Here is a 21222-nt window from a genome sequence, read left to right as displayed (position 1 = left end):
CTTATCTTTCAATTTTGCAAGCACAAAACGCTTCTAGAGTTGTTAAGAAGTTCAAACATTCAAAAAATTTGTCATTAAATGTTGTTGTTGTAGCAGTTTGTTGCGTTTTATCTTTCGTCTGCTTGATTTTGTTAGGTGTCCACGTCAAGGAACTCTGCGACTCAAATGGGGTGCGTCCAGAGGGATCGGGGTCTGCGTCGATTGGGTCAGGCTGGACACTTCAACAGGTGACATGTGTCGTGTGGTCGCCGGTCGCAATCGGGACATATATCTTGCACGTCAGCATTAATCCTTGCCCTGTAGGTGTTGAGGCGGTTGCGTCTGCCGAAACGTAATTGAGCCAGAACTACTCCGGTTTGCCGGGGGAGGTCAATTTCTTCAGGTGCAAAGAGAGGCGGTCGTTCTCCCAGGACTACATTCAGCCGGTAGCTATTTACCGCATCGGCTACCGTGCCTGCATGAATGTTGTCTAGACCCGCTTGATATGCCGCTTGATCTAGAGGTTCTCTCTTGTAGCTCTGAACCTCGCGCTGTAGATCATGTAGATCTACCTTAAGGCTTCTGGGTGCTGGATACCTACACACAAGTTAATGATTTGGATGGTCTGTGCGATATGGAATGGAGGATAGATAGAGGTTAAACAGTGCCGGAGACATCACTCCAAATTGGGGAACTTCCAGTTTCACTCTACGAGGTATAGATATCTTATCTCTAAATTCCACAAACGACTGGCGACCACACAGATAATTCACCACTCAACATTTCAGGCCTAGCTGGAGGGACGATGACTTCAAATAGTTTGGCTTGGTTGAGTGTGCCGAATACTTTTGATAGTTCCTGTGCCACGAGGACGTTCTTTCATATGGCCTGGGCTGATTGAAGCAACGACGGTATGTATACGTTGTATAGATCTATCTCGACAGTACCGGACCTGACTGCTATCCCCATGCACTACACAAAGGAATCACTAGCGACAGGCACAGGCTATACTGTACGGAATGGTGTATCACGAAGGCCAATCCCCCACATCCGTTCCTTAAGCGGCTTTAGACCTGGTAAATCAATGCGGCTTTAGACCTGGTAAATCCACCATAAATCAGATATTCACACTGCACCAAATCCTGGAGAAACCGAGAAGGACAAATCAACACCTACCATGTCTTTGTTGACTACAAAGCCGCTTTCGACAGCCCTATACAATCAAAGGTATTTCAAGCCAAGTCTGAGTTTGGTAAAGTACGGTAAGAGTGGCAGTCTTTTACAGACTCACTTAGACAATTTTAAGTCCATTGTGATACCACATTAGCGACAGACCTAGGCATCTGGCGGGAATCATACCCACGACCCCTGCTCCGGTAATCCAAGCACGCTACCAACTCGGCTACCGGGCGCCCAATGTCTGAGTTTGGTATCCCTGCAAAATTAATAGGACCTGCAGAATGACACTTGCTAATACACGTTCCTCAGTAAGAATAGGAAAACACCTCTACGGAGCATTCAATACCAAACGACGGTTTCAGACAACCGATCGTGTGATCTGTTTAATATCCTGCTGAAGAAGATTAAACGAGATGCAGAAGAGAATAGATATGGCCCACTAATCACAAGAGACGAGTGCTGCTCGCCTATGAAGACGACGATCTCATGGGTCTGTCACCGGAAGTAGTAACGGCAGCCTTTGAAAGAATCGAAAGGGAATCAGTAAAAATGGGTCTGGAAATAAATGGAGATAAGACGAAATGGATGGTTTTAACTCCCAAATGCCATGTACAACCGATCAGATAAAGAAAATGGAGAAAGTTGGGAACCACAACTTTAAGATAGTCAGCTACTTTATTTACCTTGGCAACGCCGTAACTGAAACGAATGACACCAATTTTGAAATAATGCAAATTTGCCCATTAACATTCCGTTGAGGAACAGAGGCAGACTTCTCACATATCAATGAGTGCAGTCCGATTCAAGTTTTAACTCAATGATAATGGGCCTAATTTTTGTAGCCGAGTCCGAACGGCGTACCGCAGAGCGACATCTCTTTGGGGAGAAGTTTTTACACGGCCTAGAACCTCACAAATGTTGCCAGCATTAGAAGGGGATAACCACCGGCGGACATGCTAATCTCTGAGCTACGGTGGCCTCCGTAAAGCGAAGAACAATACTGGCAAACAGATGCTACTTTGGATTAAGTAGGCAGTTTGAAAACTAGGCCACCTCTCGACAGACGAAGATTACACTATACAAGATACTGATAGTACGTATGATGTTATATGGTTTTGAGGCATGGGTACTTGTGAAAGCAGACGACGCAGTGCTTGGAGTATTTGAGGGAAAGATTCTTCGTAAAATATATGGACCAATTTGCGTTAATGGAGAATATAGGCGACGCCTGAACCATGAGATGTATGACGACGACAGCATAGTTACACGTATCAAAATACAACGGCTGCGTTGGCTAAGTCATGTTGTCAAAATGGATGAAGAAGCTCCAGCAAAGAAGTCTTTTGAAGGCAAACACGGTGGTACACGCAAACCGGAAAGACCAAAAGCCCGATGGAAAGATCAAGTGGTGGGAGCGCAGAAGATCGAGGCGTTTGAAACGCTGTTCTACGTTCGGCTAGTGGAACAAATGTTCTGTCATAGCCAATTAAAATAAAGTAAAGTAAGTTCGCACCGCACCCTATTAGTACCTCGTTTCCTGTTATTTTGCTTTCCTCACCAGCCGTTAACATTACTTGGGCCTAAGAATTGTTATTCTGTAAAAAACAAATTTACTCATTTCTAGTTCAAGTTTTACTTCAGATTAAGCATTAATTTCATCCCATTGTGAATTAAACTGTGTTTTGTAATGAACTCAAGTCTTATATAGGCTTTTTTTGGAGTGGTTATATATATTATATAATATTATGGAATTTTTAATGAATTATGGACCTGTTTCCTTTAATTTTGTTTATAATTTTTTCAAATAATTCATTTAAAGCATTTTTGAAATAAAAGAAAAATAAATTTTAAATTTTTTATTTAGCTTATTATAATGATTAAAACTAGAGATTTGATTTTATAGATTTTAGATTAAGTTTGTTTTTATTTTGATATGAATTATGAATCACAACAATGCGTTTGAATTTTGTTTGTATCTCTTTGTTTTTCTTTTTTATTCTTTTATTTTGTTATATTTTGAAGACGATTAATTAATTAATATAAATGAATTTTTTAAAGTTATAATTATGTTTTTCTTTCTTCCTCATTATATTATTAAGATAATAAAGTTAATTAAAGCTTGATTAAAATATATGTAAATTATTTTAATTTAATTACTTTTGCTTTTTAAAACTCTTCAGCACATATGGACAAATAGCAAATTGGAAATGGCATCGCAAACTATTGTTTGATTGTTTTTCAACGTTTTATGATTTATTTTTTCTTTTTGATAGTCTCAGTCTTATTAAACAACATAATCATATGAACTTATTTCTTTTTATTATTATTTTTTTTTTTTAATTTTTCCATTTTATGAAACTATAATTCTAGGAAATGTTTAACATGTAATGGCTTATTGACAATGATAACGACAGAGAAGTTGAAAGAAAATCAGAAATACAAAAAATATGGAAAATATGGAAAATCTTCATGTATAAAATTATAAAAACGAAAAATCACCTACAATTAATTATTATAAAATAAAATATTTACATTTACATGATTTAGTTTAAGCATATCTTTTCTTAAACATTTACGACACTTGAAGATATTAGCTCATATTGTTTTTTTGAACATCATTTTTGAAGAATGTTTACGAAGAGAGGCATTTCTTATATAAGGAAAATATAGGCCAATGTATTTTTTAATTGGTGTTTTTTTTTTTTTGTTTGGGTATTTTCAAGTTGGATTTATGGATTATTATTTTCACCGCAACATTGAATGCAATCCATGCAGTTGTGCTACCTGTTGTTGCCGCCATTTTTCTTATTCATACTCATAGAAGTCACCTGGAGCTATTTTTAGGAGATAATTAGGTAATCACAAAAGGCATAAAGAAGAATAACGATTAGAAGTTTTCACACAACGGATACAAAGTATTATTTAAAAAAAGAAAATTTGTAAAAATGGAATCTTAAAATTGTGTGTTGTTAGGGAAAGATACAAGATATGAAATTTAGTTTTAAATGAAAGCAAGGTGTAAGGCGTATTTTTATGAAAATGGATCTTAAATACAAAAAAGAGGGAAAAATTTCTAATGATTATGAAGCTAGAACTTTCCTATATTCCGCTAAATATTATATATAGTAGTACTACACAACATCATAGATTATAAATGATCATATAACACACGGTATTATGTAAGGCAATTGCTAATCAAAAAGGAAATAAAATGGTGAAAGTGTGCTTATTTCGCGAAATATCTAAGGGGCCGTCCAACCTCCAAATCACCCTCTACCAGGATTAATTGATTATGGCAACAAGAGACTCAAAGGAAAGGTAATTAAAAGGAGAAAACGAATATGATATTAATTTTTTGGGGCCAAATATTTTGTGTGGTCGATTGGCTAGTTGAATGAACCCTGTATTAAAGTGAAAACTTGTTTATCGCCGAACAATACGAATGTGGAATCTACATACGGCAAATATCTAACCCACTACTTAGAACCTACAGAAATTTAAAACAAATGTGATAAATACTACTTCCCCCCTCCAACTTCTAATTCGCCATTCGCCAAAGCAAAGCACTGCATGTATAAGGGACATCTCTGCTCTGGCTTGACCCACTGAAAACCTTAATCGGTCCGGAACTAATAGTTTCATACAAAAATGTAATTTGGGTTGTAAAGATTTTTCAGTTAAGTAATATTTTCACTTAAGCGATATCTTCACTTAAGCGACATTTCACTAAAGCGAATTGAATTACATTGAATAACACTCAAAATCAATGATACTTTCCATTAAGTTTCTCGTAAGTGGGTTTTTCCTACAGCTTATTACAGTTATGCGGTTTTGACTGTAGTACTTTCTAAGGAAACTAGTTGAGGATGTAAGGCCCTAGCACGAAATACGTATACAAAGTACATATGAATATAAAATTTGGCTTTGCTTTTCCATTTGCAAAGAAAATCTTCGATCATTGAGCTCCGTGTTGTTGTTGTAGTAACAGTGTGTGGTACACTGAGGCGGCAGCCCTTGCCGATGAAGGTATTCATCGGGTCAATCCGGTACATACAACCGGCTGCCATGGGATTGAATGAGCTCGTCTCGAAAGAGAAACAAACAAATTGTGAAATTTAATGATCTTCACCCTAACAGGCAAAAAACTTGAAAATATGAAATTTATGGTTGAAACATAATGTATACCCTATGCATCTACATTGGCTACAGACTGATAATTTAGTTGCATTAAACATTATTGCTAAGTAAATACAATATATATATAAGCTGAGGCTCTTTACAGGGATTTTGTGGTTTTGATTTTCTACCTAAAATCGAAGAGACCAAGTGATTCCATAGAATCACTTGGACTCTTTTTGACTAACAAAACTGTTCCTATACATTTCACAAGCACATCTTCAAGTTTTCTCGATCTGTTTTTCGTGAGTCAATAGTCTAAGGTATTGTTATATGGTCAGTTATCTGCTTCTGGATTTTCTAAACAAGATTTAATTTTTGTAACATATGACTGGAATGTTAAAAAACTAAATCAAACTAAAACTTATCGTGATTTTAAAAATAAAGATTTTATTGAACTAAATCGACCCTTTTCTGGAATACATTGGGACTTTATTTATCAACTACCGACGGTGGAAGAGCAATTACATTTTCTTCAAAATGGGATAAAATCAATATATAACTTGATTGTATTCCTAAATAAAATAAATTATTATAAAAATAAATTACTGCCCACCACCTTGGTTCAATGAAACCATTAAAAACTTGATTGATAAAAGAAATGCTGCATATAAACGTTGGAAACGTTTTAAAACTCCCTTCTTACATAGTGAATTCAAATCTGCCGTCTGCAGTCTTCCTGCTTGAAAACAAATCAACACTGCAAAAGCGATCTATTTTCAAAACAAATTTCAAGCAGCTGTCGAAACCAAATGCAAGTGGAGGGAAATTCGTAATATTAGAATCGGAGATATAACTGAACATTTAAACAATTCGAATGTTGGCTTGAATGAGCTTAACGAATGTTTCGTTAATATTGAATCTGTGGAACCAATTTCGGACATATATGAACAGCGGCTATTATTACCTAAATTAATACCATATATAACTTATATTTTCAACTCTATATTGACTAAATCGATTTTTCCTGCTCAGTGAAAAATAGCAAAGATTTTACCTATTCCTAAAGCAAATAGAGAGTACCGCCCCATAGTTATACTACCTTTCTTGTCAAAAACTTTAGAACGCATTATGTCTGATCAAACTAGTAATTTTCCAACTGAGAATGACTTACTATCTGACAGACAATCTGGATACCGGAAGAAAAGAAGCTGCTGCACTACTCTGTTAGATTTTAGTGAAAACCTACGCCAAAACATGGATGACAAAATGGTGTCGTTCTTACTTCTTTTGGACCACAGTAAAGCATTTGATACCGTTGATGCTGTCACAAAGAGCACAAGCGGTAATACCCGAAAAGCGTTGCTCCAGTCTAATTGCACTATCCAAAGGTATTCCCCAAGGATCCATTCTTGGCCCTCTACTGTTCTCCATTTATATAAATGATCTTCTGGATGTTCTAGCTAACTGTAAAACACAAATGTATGCTGATGATCTGCTGCTATATATTGGTACAAAAATAAGCAATATTCAAAAATGTGTATCCGATATAAACTATGATTTGAATCAAGTTTATAATTGGCCAAAAAATAATAAACTTTGCATAAACCCATCAAAGACGAAACTACTCGTAAGTCATAGACGTAAACTAAGTGTCCTGGAGAATTTAATTGTACATCTTAATAACACTTCAATGCCACGAGTTGAAACTTGGGTTTACTTTTAACTACATTTTAACCTGGACTAATCACATTAGTAAAACTCTTGGTAATGAGTATGGAATGCTGCGTAACCTGTGGGCATTCCGCCTATCTACACCATTTCAAATCCGCATACTGCTTGCAAAATCATATCTCATTCCCACTCTCCTATATGGATGCGAAGTTTTCTACAACTGTGATTTTGAAGATAATTGCAGACATACTGTTGCCTTTGTTTGTTCCGTATCAACTTAAAAACGGCTGAACCGATTACCTTGAAATTTTCACAGATTGTGTATGTTGGTCTGGAAGGAAACATAGGCTATATAATTTTTTGATATCGGGAGGGGGTGGACCCTTCCCCTTACCCCAAGAGTACTACCCAATTTTAAAAGTGGACCGATCGGAACAATATAAGATTAAAATAAAAGGTATTCAAGAGTAGAGTACGATAATAAAAGTTGGGTCCATGTAACTGGGGGGCCGCTCCAGCCCCAAAAACCCCTTAAAATAGGTTTATTTGACGTTCATGACAATATGGGACTCAAATGAAAGGTATTCGGGAGTAGATTACGAATTATGGTCAGGAAGTTGGAAAAGGCTTTATAATTTGTTAATAACGGAAGGGGGCGGACCTCCACCGTTACCCCAAAAACATCACCCATAATCCTAAGTGGACCGATAAGGACAATATGGATATCAAATGAATAATATGCGGGAGTAGATAACGAATCCGGCACATAAATTCATGTGAAGTATAGGGGGTTACCCCACCCCCACAAAAACGCCCAAAATAGGCACATTAGCCAATCACGGATATATGGGACTCGGTTTTTTTGTTCTATATATACATTTTCGGTATCGGAAGGGGGACGAACCCTCCCCCTTATGCCAAAAAGACAATCCAAAATCAAAAATGAACCGATCGGCACAATATAGGTATCAAATGAATGGTATTGGAGAGTAGAATACGAATATGATATTAAAATATCTTAAGTACCCATCTAGCCGCCCCAGCCTCAAAACTTCCCCAAACAGATATATTGGACGTTCATTTCAATATGGGGCTCAAATGAAAGGTATTCGGGAGTAGATTTTGAATCTAGCATACAAAATCAGGTCGAAGTACAGGGGATCACGCCACCCCTCAAAAACGCCATTGGGCCCCCTGACTATATGAAAGTTGGCTGAACCGATTTTTTAAAAATTTTCATAGGTTGTGTACGTTTGTCTGGTAGGAAACATAGGCTATATAATTTTTAGATATCGGGTGGAGGCGGACCCTCCCCTTTCCCAAAAACGCCATCCATATCCGAAAGCGGTCCGATGGGCACAATAAGGGTATCAAATGAAAGGTATTGGAGACCAGAAAACGAAAATGGTATTCAAATTTGGGTCCAAGAACCCAGCCAAATACCCGCAAATGGGCATAAAAGCCGACCATGGCTATAGGGGATTAAAATCAAAGGTATTAGTGAGTAGATTACGAATATGACATTAAAATTTGCGTTCAAGTCTAGGTGACGCTTTTCCTCCTAAAAATACGTCAAACGGGATATTTGACCCATTATGATAATATGGGACTCAAATGAAAGGTATTTGAGAGTAGAAAACGAGTTTGATATCGAATTTTGGAGGCAAGTATTTTGGGCTACGCCCAAAAGCACCCCCTAAACTCAAGTTCATTTCCGTTGGGAATAAAGAACAATTTTGATGTCTAGTTTCAGTAATTTCAATGTGCCGGTGGCCACCCGATTCCGATTCAAGTTTAAACTCAATGATAAGGGACCTTTTTTATAGCCGAGTCTGAACGGCGTCCCGCAGTGCGACCCCTCTTTGCGGAAAATTTTTTAAATGACCATGCATGACATTGTACCTCGCAAATGTCGCCAACATTAAGAAGGGATAAACACCACTTTGTCTGATGTTCTCGCCAGTATTCGAACGCGTTCAGCGTCATAGGCTACAATGGCACGAATTCAATATCTGCATTCAGGGCGAAGTGTCACCACCCTAAAAAAATATTTGAGAGTTAAAGAAGGAGCAACGGAGCGGGCGCGATTCGGCTAGTCTTTGATAGAAAACGTCATTAAAGTATTTCACAATTTGCGCTACAAGTTTGTATCCTTTAAAAAGTATCTAAATGTTAGAAGTCTAATTCTGCTTCGCAAAATTATCCAAATGACTGTCATATATAAGAGCATATCTTATTGTGTTCGTATCACAAATAAAATCGTAAATGTAGAAAATTACCATTAAATAAAATGAATAATAATGTTCATTAGTCTAAGCTGGTTAATCCAACAACAAAATTTAAGCATTATAATTATAAAATAAACAAATATAAGCAAATTAATAACATTTTAACTACAACTTCTGTCCATAGTACTCTTACAATTTTCATATATGGGTTGCCCAAAAAGTAATTGCGGATTTTTCATATAGTCGGCGTTGACAAATTTTTTCACAGCTTGTGACTCTGTAATTTCATTCTTTCTTCTGTCAGTTATCAGCTGTTACTTTTAGCTTGCTTTAGAAAAAAAGTGTAAAAAAAGTATATTTGATTAAAGTTCATTCTAAGTTTTATTAAAAATGCATTTACTTTCTTTTAAAATATCCGCAATTACTTTTTGGGCAACCCAATAGAAATAATTGATAAAACGATACAAATTCTAAGAAAAGGCATTATAAGGGGACCATGGAAAACAAAAATTTTTGATGAAACATTATATTAAAGTGATTTTGAATAAAAAAACTATACAACAAAATTGTTGACTAAAAAGTACACCTAAAAAATTTCGTATTCTCCTACTAAAGCTATGTAAATATATGAAAATGTGTCTGCAAATCATAGCAATAACTGTGGGTATTAGAAAAAGAACAAATTAAAATCGAACCTTCGGTATTCCTTGCATTCGTGTCATGTGTATAGAGCTTAGTCTATTCAAATCAAAAAAACGTTTTTGTTATATTCGTAACATAAAAGTTGAGCAGAGAAAGTGGTTTGGAAAGTAAATTCAGTGTTTGTTATTATTTGGTTGGATGCAAAGTGTTGCTCGAGTGTTATTGGTAGAGAATAACATCAACGGCAACCCGTTACCGAAAGCAGAAAGAAATTTGAAAGTAGGCATATAATAAACCAAAGTAACCAAACATATAACTTAGAGTTTTTAAAAATTTCGATGAACATACCTGCAGTGAGCGTATGGTATCTAATAAAGCTTTCTTCTCCTCTAGTAAAATAGTAATGTCATCTTGAGCAGCTTTCAAATAGGAACGTAAAACTTCATTTTCTTGTTTGGATTTTTGTCTGAAAGGGGATAAAAACCATTCGGAAAGGGTTAATAATATGAAGTCTTTGTAAGTGAATTGATTACAACAACATATCATTTTCTTCAATTACACTGCATTACCTACCTATAACTATCGGAATTTTCCTTGGACTGTTGCAATTGCTTTTTTAAATTATCATTATCCAGTTTGATTTGTTGCATTATGAGCTGCAGTGAGAGCAATTCGCGATCGCGCTCTCTTTCGCGTGGTGTGGGTTCAGGTGTTCTAAATAAGGCCGAGGTAAGCGGATAGTTAACCGAACCAGGGCCGTTGAGGTTTGTTTCTAGGGCAAAAAGTAGATCGAAAATAAAAAACACAAGCAGACATTGAAATATGTATGCAAGTGTGGATAGATAAGTCATTTCTACTCACCTATAGGTTGTATGTGTAGTAAACCATTTTTATCACGTTTCACTTGCAGGCGTCCAATGGCCAAATTAATGGGCACTGGTCCTGGTGAGGTAATGTTGACAGGTGGACGATCTTCGATTAAATTAATGCGGACATTTTCCAGTGAAACCTGTAGGAAGTTGATAATAAACTAAATTTTATTAAAAATAAACTACATTTTATTAAAAATACTACAGTGAGAAAACTTTGCTGGGTGGGCTAAGCACTTTTCTACGCTTATGCATTGGACACAGCCGAAACCGAGCAGTTCGCTTGTCATTATCCGGTCGACGGCAGCTTAGACAATCATGACGATCCGGCATACCTATAAAGACCTCTCGTCAGTTCTACTAGCCTAGCGTTACGCCTTGTTGAGTCGAGACGAAAAAGGGGACGAGAACAAAATTCCTCAACCGATTAAAGTAGAGTTAACGTACGAGACCTCAAGGATACAAAATCCCAATTTACGATCTAAGATACTTGTACAATCGAAGAATTGCAGCCTGTTGTACGCACCGGATTGGCCCGATGGAATCCTCTACGGCAAGGGCTACCGCCTCAGTGTACGTGTTCGTCCTTTTTTCGTCATGAGAGAGGCACATCCCGGAGTGCATTCTCCGCATGATTCTGGTCCGTGCCGGGACTGAAAAGAACCCCGGACCCTGGTTCTGTTCAGTATGCCAGAACCGCCTCCATCAACAGTCGGTGTCGGTGAGGAGTAACATGCGCATGGACTGAGTACATTTCCGATCTTGTTCAGGCCTTACGTCACTATGAGAGTATAGTCGCACTGAATATGTTGCAAGTGCTGTGCGCTGTGCGAACGTAAACAGCAGTGTGTTACAAGTGTCGTCGTCGTCGCATTTTCCGTCCTCGTCGTCGGTCTACAGTGTCTCCACAGAGCTAACTAACACCTATTGCTTGCACAGTGTTGCCGTTTCTGGTAGGTACCTACCAAATTTGGAAGGTTTTTTTTTTTCTTTGGTAGGTTGACCTCAAATTTTGGTAGGTTCTTCCAACGTACGAGTATAAATATCAAGCACATTACTAAAAAAGTTGGGAATAACTCAAAATTGTTTCACTTCCTTTCGTTTCAGTGCATGCACAATTAAACCAATTTTTTTTTTATCAAAGTACCACTTTGACCTCGTGCTTGAAGTTTCAATGAAAATCATCTCATATAATTATTTTAAACTTTTAATGACCCGATCTAGACCCTATTTCTCACGTACTGGGCGTGAACGAAGGGAGTCGCATACTGTTAAAGGGGTCTCACTGTTTCAAATTTCAGAAAAAAATTGCATAAGTTCTGATATTGACTAGAACTGGTAAGAGAGTATCAGAAGGTCCCTTGCTCTAAATTTTGGAAATTCAAGGTAAAAAATTCGGCTTTTGTCCGATTGTCTTCAATCGAAAGATCAGGCTACATACAATAATGGTCTGATCTGGCCCATACTCGGATGCTGAGGGGTACACTGCGTTTGGTAGGATTTTCCTTAAATTTTAGTAGGAAATAATTTTCTTGAGTGGCAACATTGGTCACGAATACAATGTGCTACGTAAGGATCGCTTAAGGAATGGAGATGGGGAATTGGTCTTCGTAATACACCATTACGTGCAGTATAGACCCATCTCGCCTGCGCCTGGCACTAACGACATCTACATGGAATGTATGGGAATAACTGTCAAGTCTGGTTTTGCAAAAAAAATAAGTAAGGAACTGTCTGGCCACAATCGTCTGGTTCGAGGAGGCTTTGATGCACATAGCATTCTCCTCTAAGTAACGACCAGCGGGTCATAGCTTTAGCAGAGTAGATTGAAAGCTTTTACATGTACACCCTCCTTCGAAAGTGTTAATTCTCGAGAGGAAATTCCGAGACATCATTAATGCAACTGCCGCTCGCTTTATACCAGCCGGTCGTATACCCCAAGTGCGGCCCAAATTCCCGGCGCAGCCAGTGCTATTCGCAGACGAGCGTGATGGGATTCGTTGCACGGCCCCACTAACCCCAGAATCAGTGAGCTGAATCTGTTAATAAACAGGGTAGTCAACGAAGCTAAGTGGAATTTGTGGCTGGAACACTTGGAGCAATGTAACTAAGCTACCGGTTTAGATGAGCTGTAGTCTACTGTCATCCCCGTTAGACGGGATGACAGGACCTCACCCACTTTTGGCGACGTAACTGTGACTGATCCGAAGAGCTGCGCCAGTTTGTTCAACCGTCAATTTATTGTGCATCCCGAAAATGACACGGCTAGGAGGAGAGCTTATTCGTCGTATTCGTGGTCTCCGAGTCGATGGACAGCCATCACAATTTACCGTGAGCGAAGTTACGAATGTCATCCGTGGCGCCAAATCATCCAAGGCGTTGGGCTCCGACGGAATCTCTACACTGATGCTGAAGAATCTGGATCTACCTGGAGTCGAGTACCTTACAACTGTCCTTTTATACACTTTTATAGTTCCCTATATCTGGAAGATGGGCAAAGTGATCTCGCTACTGAGGCCTGGAAAGCACCCGAGTTTGGGGAAGCCGTACAGACCGAGCTCCCTTCTCTCAACAGTAGCCAAGACGCATGAGGCACTACTCCTCGCAAGGCTCGAAGAATTTCCATTCGCCAGCCATCAGCATGGATTTTGAAAACTGCATAGGACAGCAACTGCTTTGCATGCTATCACCGCACACATTTGCCGCGGTTTCAATCAGCCTAGGCTATGTGATAGGACGGTCCTCGTCAATCCCATGGCAGCCGGTTACACGTACCGGATTGACCCGGTGTACAACACACTACTATAACAACAACAACGCTCCTCGTGGACCTGGACCTATCGAAGGCATTCAACACCGTCAGCCATGTCAAACTATTTGAGGACATCGCTAACAAGTCCCTCCAGCCAAGCCTGAAACGCTGAGTCGAGAATTATCTATGGTCGCCAGTCGTTTGTGAAATTACGGGATACGAAGTCGAAGCACCGTAAAGTGAAACAGGGAGTTTCCTAAGGCGGGGTGATATATCCGGCACTGTTTAACCTCTACCTATTCTCTATTCCACCCCCCCAGACTGCATAGAAATCGTATCATATGAGGAAGATTATACGATCATGGCATCAGCCCTTCGACCCATTGGGAACATCTGCGATAGGTTAAACATCTACTTCAGCTAACATGGCTCATATTTCGCTGCAAGACATCTAATCATATCTTCCACCATATCTTCAGCTACATTGCTCACTACGTATATGCGTGAGGTGAATATTGAGCTGAGTGTGATGGTCGATGGAGAAATGATTCCGACCATCAATTATCCCAAAATACTTGGTGCCATTTTGACAAGGTTCTCAAGTCATTTGCCGGCAGCACCTGGGGTGCTGACAAAGAGACCTTGTTGACCACGTACAAAGCAATTGGCCGGTCTGTAGTAAATTATGCAGCGCCTGTGTGGTCTCGTCTGTTCTGTGACACGCAGTGGAATAATATTCAGATCTATCATAAGGACTGTCTCCTCAGTTTTCAGGTGGACCACCTCCATCAGGAGACAAAGATCCTAGCCGTGCGAAGACTGGCTGTCTAAGCAATACCTTTGGATTGTTATGGCAGAGACCATCCAAATCATTATCTTGTTGACCATCAAAAACATCACCCACCGCCCAGAAGCCTTAAGGAAGATCTCCATGATCTAGATCGTTAGCGCTACAAGAGAGAACCTTTAGATCAAGCGGCATATCAAGCGGTTCTAGACAACATTAATGTAGACACGGTAGCAAATGCGGTAAGTGCGGGTGAATATGGTCATTGGAAAACGACCACCTCCTATTGCACCTGAAGAAATTGAACTCCCCGGAGTAGTTCTGGCAGATGCAGCCGCCTCAACTCTTACAGAGGACGGATTGATGTCAACGTGCAGGATGTATGTCTCGATTGCGACAAGGGACACCACCCATACGAACATATAAATCTCCCCAACGAAAATGCAAGCTGTAATGAAGGTAGTCAACCAAGCATTACGTACGCGCAATCTCTTAAAAACCAAGAGGTGTATGATGAAGCAACTCGAACTTTAATTCATGGATCTTTACCGTCGAACTGGTGGGTTTGTGAACTGCAATCGTGACAACCATCAGCACTTGACTGTGGAGTCTACAAATTTTGTTTGGTGCAAAAAAAAAATTAGCATGGGATAACATCCATGAAATCATAAATTAGCAAACACTCCCGAAGATTCTTCGGCAGTATTAGAAAGCACAATGGGCAGCTTTTTCCGTTTTCCCTCATTAAGGCCACGTTGTAAACCCTAATACAACGAACCATAACAGGTTGTCGCAAACGTAGTGGAGAATTTACACCGCTGTTGTTCGTCGATCCTTACCTATGGGAGCCAGTTGTGGAACCGGGCCCTTGAGAGGGTGCGTCTACACGGTATGATGAAGGTGAAGTCTTGGCCGCGAATTATGTGAAGTGCCGGCTTTTGAGCCATCAAGGAACGAGGCGGCTGACGAGCTGGTCATTTTTGGATCGCGGTTGGATTCTGCGAGTGCTATGGAGATGGTGATTGCTGTTTGGGAGGGTGGATCCTGATGTGCCAATGCCTTGCAATGACAGGGAAGGCTTAGAATTATCTCTCCACAGAGCTCTCAAAGTCTTTCGAGCCCCGAGTCATTCTGGATTGGCTAACGGGCGGCTCTCAATTCGCTAAGACTAGTTTCGGTATCTGCGCCGGCTTGTCGTTTATCTCTCTCACTTTTTGTCTTTATGCACATGTTCGTATCTATGTGCCAGAGTACTCTCTCCCCTACTTTTATCTCTCTCTTTCTCACTCACTTATTTGATTTCTTTCCAGGACGAACGCAATGAACCAGACGTCTCAGAGTGAAGCGATTGGCAACTGCGGTAGTCAGGCGCGTGTCCGTTAACCTAACCTAGTCGAGAACCCTTTTTTCATAAAGCACTTAAATTTAGTTTTTAAACTTACGTCTTTCTTACCTATGTCTTTTGTCATTTCGGCGTCAGACCCATACCCCATTTAATAAAAAAAAAACTCTAAGTTGCGGGTTCTGACATTGCAAGTATTTACGAGTGTTCCTTAGAAAGGAATGGTACATTCCGTACATTTTCTTTTTTAGATATCGTGATAAGGAAACACTGATCTATTTTTATTGTTATTACATGACTTACATTCACTGGCATTGGATTCGTTGAGATCACTTCATCTTCAGCTAAATCGGCTAAACCAATAATGGTGCTCATGGACAAATCCATGCATATATCACTCACACGTATATCAGCATTTTGGGAGGACAAGCTGAAAAGAAATTCAATACAAACATCAGCACTGTACAAAAAATAAAATTTCACACATTTGTCACATTGTAACTTGCTCTGAAGCTCTAAGTTTCAATGCAACAATGTCCTTAACGCTTTATAAACAAACCTTTGTAAACTCTTTTTATCGCGAACACTGCCGCTTATATCGCTTAGCGATTTTAATGTCTCCTCCAAACGCAGTCGTATACAAGGTGGTGCTTCCGGATTATAAGGCGCTAAATTCCATGCTTTGCAGCGGGCACCAAACTTATTCTATGTTCATGCCAAGAAAAACACAACGAGTCAGATAAAAAAAGAGAAACGAAAGAAAATATTTTTTTAAAATTGGATTTTTAGTTGAAGGAGTTTGCTTATGGGGCTATTGCACTACATCACACATTTAAAGCCAGAAGCAAAGCAAAACAAACTGAGGAAACATAAATTAATGGTAAACCAAAACCACAAGTTTATTAAAACTATTGTACTACCATACATATAGAACGACAAAGACAGGAATCAAGGAATCAATGTAAGGTTTGTAGCAGAACCCACTAAATCTTACAACTTGAATTTTATTGTAATTTAAAACAGGATTTTAATATTTTTTTATTCAGGATTTGTGAATTTTTTTTTTTTTTGATCGATGCTCTTTATAATTTTTATATATATTTTTTTTTACCCTAAAGGATAGGAGTATACCTTTCCGTTTGTAACATCGAAATATTGATCTGAGGAATTTTAATATGATACTTGTATATGACTTCTAATACGGTAATGACAAATATGGTCAATATCGGTCCAGTCGTCAGACTAACAAATCAGGAAGAGAGGGATATCCGATTCAAATTCGGACAGCGGCAGTGTCAATGAAACAGTTTTCGCGGCCGAATCGAGAGATGAGGACAGCGGGATGAAAGTAGATGTGAGCGAGGACTTTGTAAGCTCTCAAGAAGACAAAGAAAGCAATCCGGAGCACGAAGAAGGAGATTGAGATATATGCACCGGCAGCGCAATTGGGCAAATGTGCAGAATGCTGAAAAAGATAGAACTGATATTCCAAGCACTACTACAGAAGATGGAAAGAAAATTAGATCTCCTAAAGAGCATAGCACTGTTACCCGGTCCCCGGTTTCAAGTACTTTGCTCAGTCCAAGTCAGCCCTTCCGCAATGGAGAATGCAGACAGTGTCCTACGGAAGGAAAGGAAACAAAGTCGGAACAGGAAACAAGGAGGCACGCAAGGCCCCTGAGTCTTCATGTAAGACTGCGTCTTCCAAAAGGACGCCACAGCCATCAGTGAAGGGGAAGATACTACTAAATTTCTAATGAACACTCTATTTAGGAACAGGGGATGCTTCTCTCATATCAATGAGTGCAGTCCGATTAATGTTTAAGCTCATTGATAAGGGTCCTACTTTTTTATGTCGAGACCGAATGGCGTGCCGCATAGCGACACCACTTCGTACAGAAGTTTTAACATGGCAGGATACCTCACAAATTTAGCTGGTATTAGTAAAGTGATAACAACCGCTTAAAAGTTTTCTAATGTTCACGCCAGAATTTGAACCCAGGCGTTTGGGGTCATAGGCGTACATGCTAACCTCTCTACATGCTAACCCCACGGTGGCCTCTATGGGAGGGAAATATGGTCGATGAAAAAGGTAAGGAGCAGCCCTTTTACGCAAGAGTGGCAAGGAAGCATAACAGAGATGAACTGATTTATGCAGTCATCGATATCGTCAGTGCATCCGGTAAAATTCCACCAAATCATCGGTCCCAAGTAAAGGATCTGGTTAACGAGCGGATTTTCGAAGATGTGTTGAACTTTGAAGAGTGTCCAGCCATAGAAATTATGAGCTGCGAGTATAGAAAGGACATCTAAACGACGCTTTGCGTCATCAGAAATGCAAGGTGCCTCCCTCTTACGCCAGAGTGGCAATGAAGCATAACAGAGATAACCTGACGCATGTAGTCATCGATATTGGCAGCGCATCCGGTAAGATTCCACCACATCATCGGTCCCAAGTGGAGGATCTGGTTAACGAGCGGATTTTCGAAGATGTGTTGAACTTTGCAGAGTTCCCAGCGAATACAAATTATGAGCTGCGAGTTTAGAGAGGACATCTTAACGATGCGCTTGACGTCAGCAGAAGCTCAAAAAGCTCGTTGGAAGTATTCATACTGCTTGGGGCGCAAAGCTCGCCCTTGTGAGAAATATGGGCATCCCCCAGCACACAAAAGGCGACAGCAGAAAATTCGATACGGAACACATGGTGAAATTCTTAGGTAGGAAAACCATGGTTTGGTGGCGGAGAAATTGGAGGTCTTCGACAGGTAGAAGGAACTCTCCTTGTAGCAAGGTCAGGGCCGAATTTGATAAGCTTCCGGAATAAGTTGAAAACAGACTGGACAAAATTCAAAAGACTACTCAGAAGAAGTGTTGGGCAAGATAATTTAGATTGTCCAAGCATAGAAGACATTGACGACAATGTCAACAACATTACGACTGTACTAGTGTGGTCTTTCGAAGATAGTTGCCCTCTTCGAGAAAAGAAATCAGCCCAAGAAAAACCCTGGATGACCGGAGATAACGGAGGTTTATTGGGTTGTGTATTACACACGTCTCTAGGAATACAATAAGGTCGATAGCATCAATGACGCAGCCAAGATGAAAAAGTTTTTCTCAAAAACCCATGTCCGAACTGAAAAGTCAGTATACGACATGGGAGTGTTTAGGCTTTTGTTGAAAACGCATTTTCCACAGGATACGACAGGAATCACGGAGAAACCGCAATCTTGGAATTATGAGTTTAATCGAAGGCTTATCATTACAGAATTTAAGATAAAGGAAGCCTTGAGGAAGGTCAGTCACCCGGACCTGATAGAATATTTCCGGCGTTACTACAGAAGGAGGCCGACTATATGGCGCCACATCTGGCCACTATTTTCACAGCCTGCTTAGAACTTGCATATATTTGAAAGCCTGGCAGAAGGCAAGGGTTGTATTTATACCCAAGCCCAGGGCCTTCAGATCTGTAAGCCTTACGTTCTGTTTACTCAAAACCATGGGACGTATTGTGGATACCATGGTACAGAGCAGGAGATTTAGCGAACTGCTCAAATACAAATAGTATGCCTATGCCAAGGGAAGGTCGGTGGAGACTGTCCCGCACGAGGTTATGCATCAATAAAGAAGAAACTTTCCATGCCGAGACATACACATTGGCGGTATGAATTGACATCGAGGGGGTTTTTAATAATGTGCGGAAGGAGACACTAACCTATGGGTGACCACCATAAGTAACCTATCCTTAAGAATCCGAATCAGCTATCAAAAGAATGATTTTTTTAGAGCTATCGGAAAGTTTTTCAAAAAAAAAAAAAAAAACACATAAAATTCAGAAAAATGGAAGCGATAGTACGGTCCTTTTATTTAGACCAAACTGAAGATGTGTGACAGTGAAACAAAATACGAAACGTGCGTGAGCTGTTTAAACCAATGTTGCCGAAAACTTAATAGCTAAAAAATCACCCATTAGAAATGCCGAAAGGGTCTTGGAGATGACATATGACTGGGCTAGACCTAAGGGTCTCAAGACTATAGACGCCTGACCATAATACCGTCCTGCAGGCGGAGATGCGAGCGGTCAAAGAATACATGAGGTGGTGTGGTATTAACGCGAGGACGTGGAGTGTCAACATCATTACGAACAGTAAACTGGCCATCAGGGCAATAATTACTAGGAAGGTTAGATCACGAACAGTCTTTAGTCTTGTTAAAAGGAGATTGACAATCTTTCTGGGGATGGCATGATCCACATCGTTTGAGTGCCGGGCCATAGCGGAGAAAGAGGGAATGAAAGAGCAGACGATTTGGTTGTGAAGGCCAGAGGACTGTCGTCAAAAAACTTGGTTATCCTAAAGCCTTCGGGACGATGCAATCCGAGCTAAGGACGTGGGCGACAAACGAGCATGTTACACTGTGTAACAGCGAAACGGTCGGTAGGACGACAAAAGTCCTATGGGGGAATCTGGATCATAAAAACTCGATGCTATTACGGAAAGGCAGTAAGAAGGAGATCATAGCGGGATACAAAGGACCACGAGCGCACTTATGCAAAATAGATGCGAGAAGAGACGGCATGTGTACGGTGTGTGGGAAAGGTGATTAACGTTTCCTGACTTTTGCGGCTAACAGACACCGGTACTTAGGTCGGGACACAATACCAGACATGAACCAACTTAGGGGCGTAATATGGAAAACATTTAGGTATTTTGTAAATATAGAGCAATTATTTATGTAATATCATTATACCATTGATTCGTCTAAACACTAAAAGAATAAATAACTTAGCTAAATAATATACAAAAAATATACAATCATCTAACAATTGATATAAAACTATGACAAATTAAGGTTAATATATACAAAACAAATACTAAGAGGCATTTTTTGTTTGGTGCAGGTGAGAAAACCAATTTTCTATTTGATTTTGAAACATAAACTCTAATTCTAATTAGGTGGGCTACTTGGAAAAGTGATTGAGTGAGTGAGTGAGGGGGGTTTTTCATGTGTTCAAGTGTAAGTGTTCATGTGAGAAAGGGAGTTTCACCAATTTTTATGAGTTGGAGGAAGACAATGTGAATGTGTTGTGTATCTTACCCAATCGAATCATCAATTAAAGTTGATTTTTTCTCTCAATATTTTTTTTTATTATTAAATTAAAATAAGTAGTACAAATAACACCAATTGTAATTGTTGCAACTTAAAATGTTAAAAGAATAAAACAGAAAACTCATAGAAAAAGCGGAGATTGCAAAACAAATCTAAGATTAACAGCGTTAACTCTTGGCAAGCATTTTAAAGAACATGAAAGCCTCCAAAGAAATGGAAAACATGTCCGTATTTTTTGTAGAATGTTTAAAGAGTAAAGCGGTATATAATTATTAAACTTCTAGAAAATTATTTACTAAATAACGGATTTGAACGTTTTTTTGGTGGCCATTGGTCACCCCTTTATAAAAATTAAAAATATTTCAACCCTTTTCAATACGTTTTCTATACATGGACAACATTAAATAGAATATCAGGCAAACCATTGGTTACTGCTGCCTTATACAGATCAGGCAAACCATTGGTTACTGCTGCCTTATACTTCTTCATATTTCCTGTACTTCCTTCTGTTTCAAGTTGTACTGATCTCATTTGTTACACCTTAAAAT

General features: G+C 39.3%; 1 protein-coding gene across 1 annotated transcript in view; it reads right to left on the bottom strand.

The window, feature by feature from the left end:
- Positions 1 to 3607: 3607 nt before the first annotated feature.
- LOC106089633 (bridge-like lipid transfer protein family member 3B) overlaps positions 3608 to 21222 on the bottom strand; it is a 173795-nt gene continuing 156180 nt past the window's right edge. Inside the window, exons 17-22 of the mRNA XM_059365966.1 lie at positions 16128 to 16273; positions 15872 to 15998; positions 10680 to 10827; positions 10392 to 10590; positions 10167 to 10284; positions 3608 to 3992 (exon numbers count right to left, since the gene is read on the bottom strand). Of these exons, the coding sequence (XP_059221949.1) occupies positions 3939 to 3992; positions 10167 to 10284; positions 10392 to 10590; positions 10680 to 10827; positions 15872 to 15998; positions 16128 to 16273 (792 nt within the window). The 3' untranslated portion in view covers positions 3608 to 3938. The remainder of the gene's footprint in view (positions 3993 to 10166; positions 10285 to 10391; positions 10591 to 10679; positions 10828 to 15871; positions 15999 to 16127; positions 16274 to 21222) is intronic.

This window comes from Stomoxys calcitrans, chromosome 3 (genome assembly GCF_963082655.1).
Source record: "Stomoxys calcitrans chromosome 3, idStoCalc2.1, whole genome shotgun sequence".
Lineage (NCBI taxonomy): Eukaryota > Metazoa > Arthropoda > Insecta > Diptera > Muscidae > Stomoxys > Stomoxys calcitrans.
The sequence above is the reverse complement of the archived record's forward strand: the minus strand, read 5'-3'. Positions and strand labels throughout refer to the sequence as shown.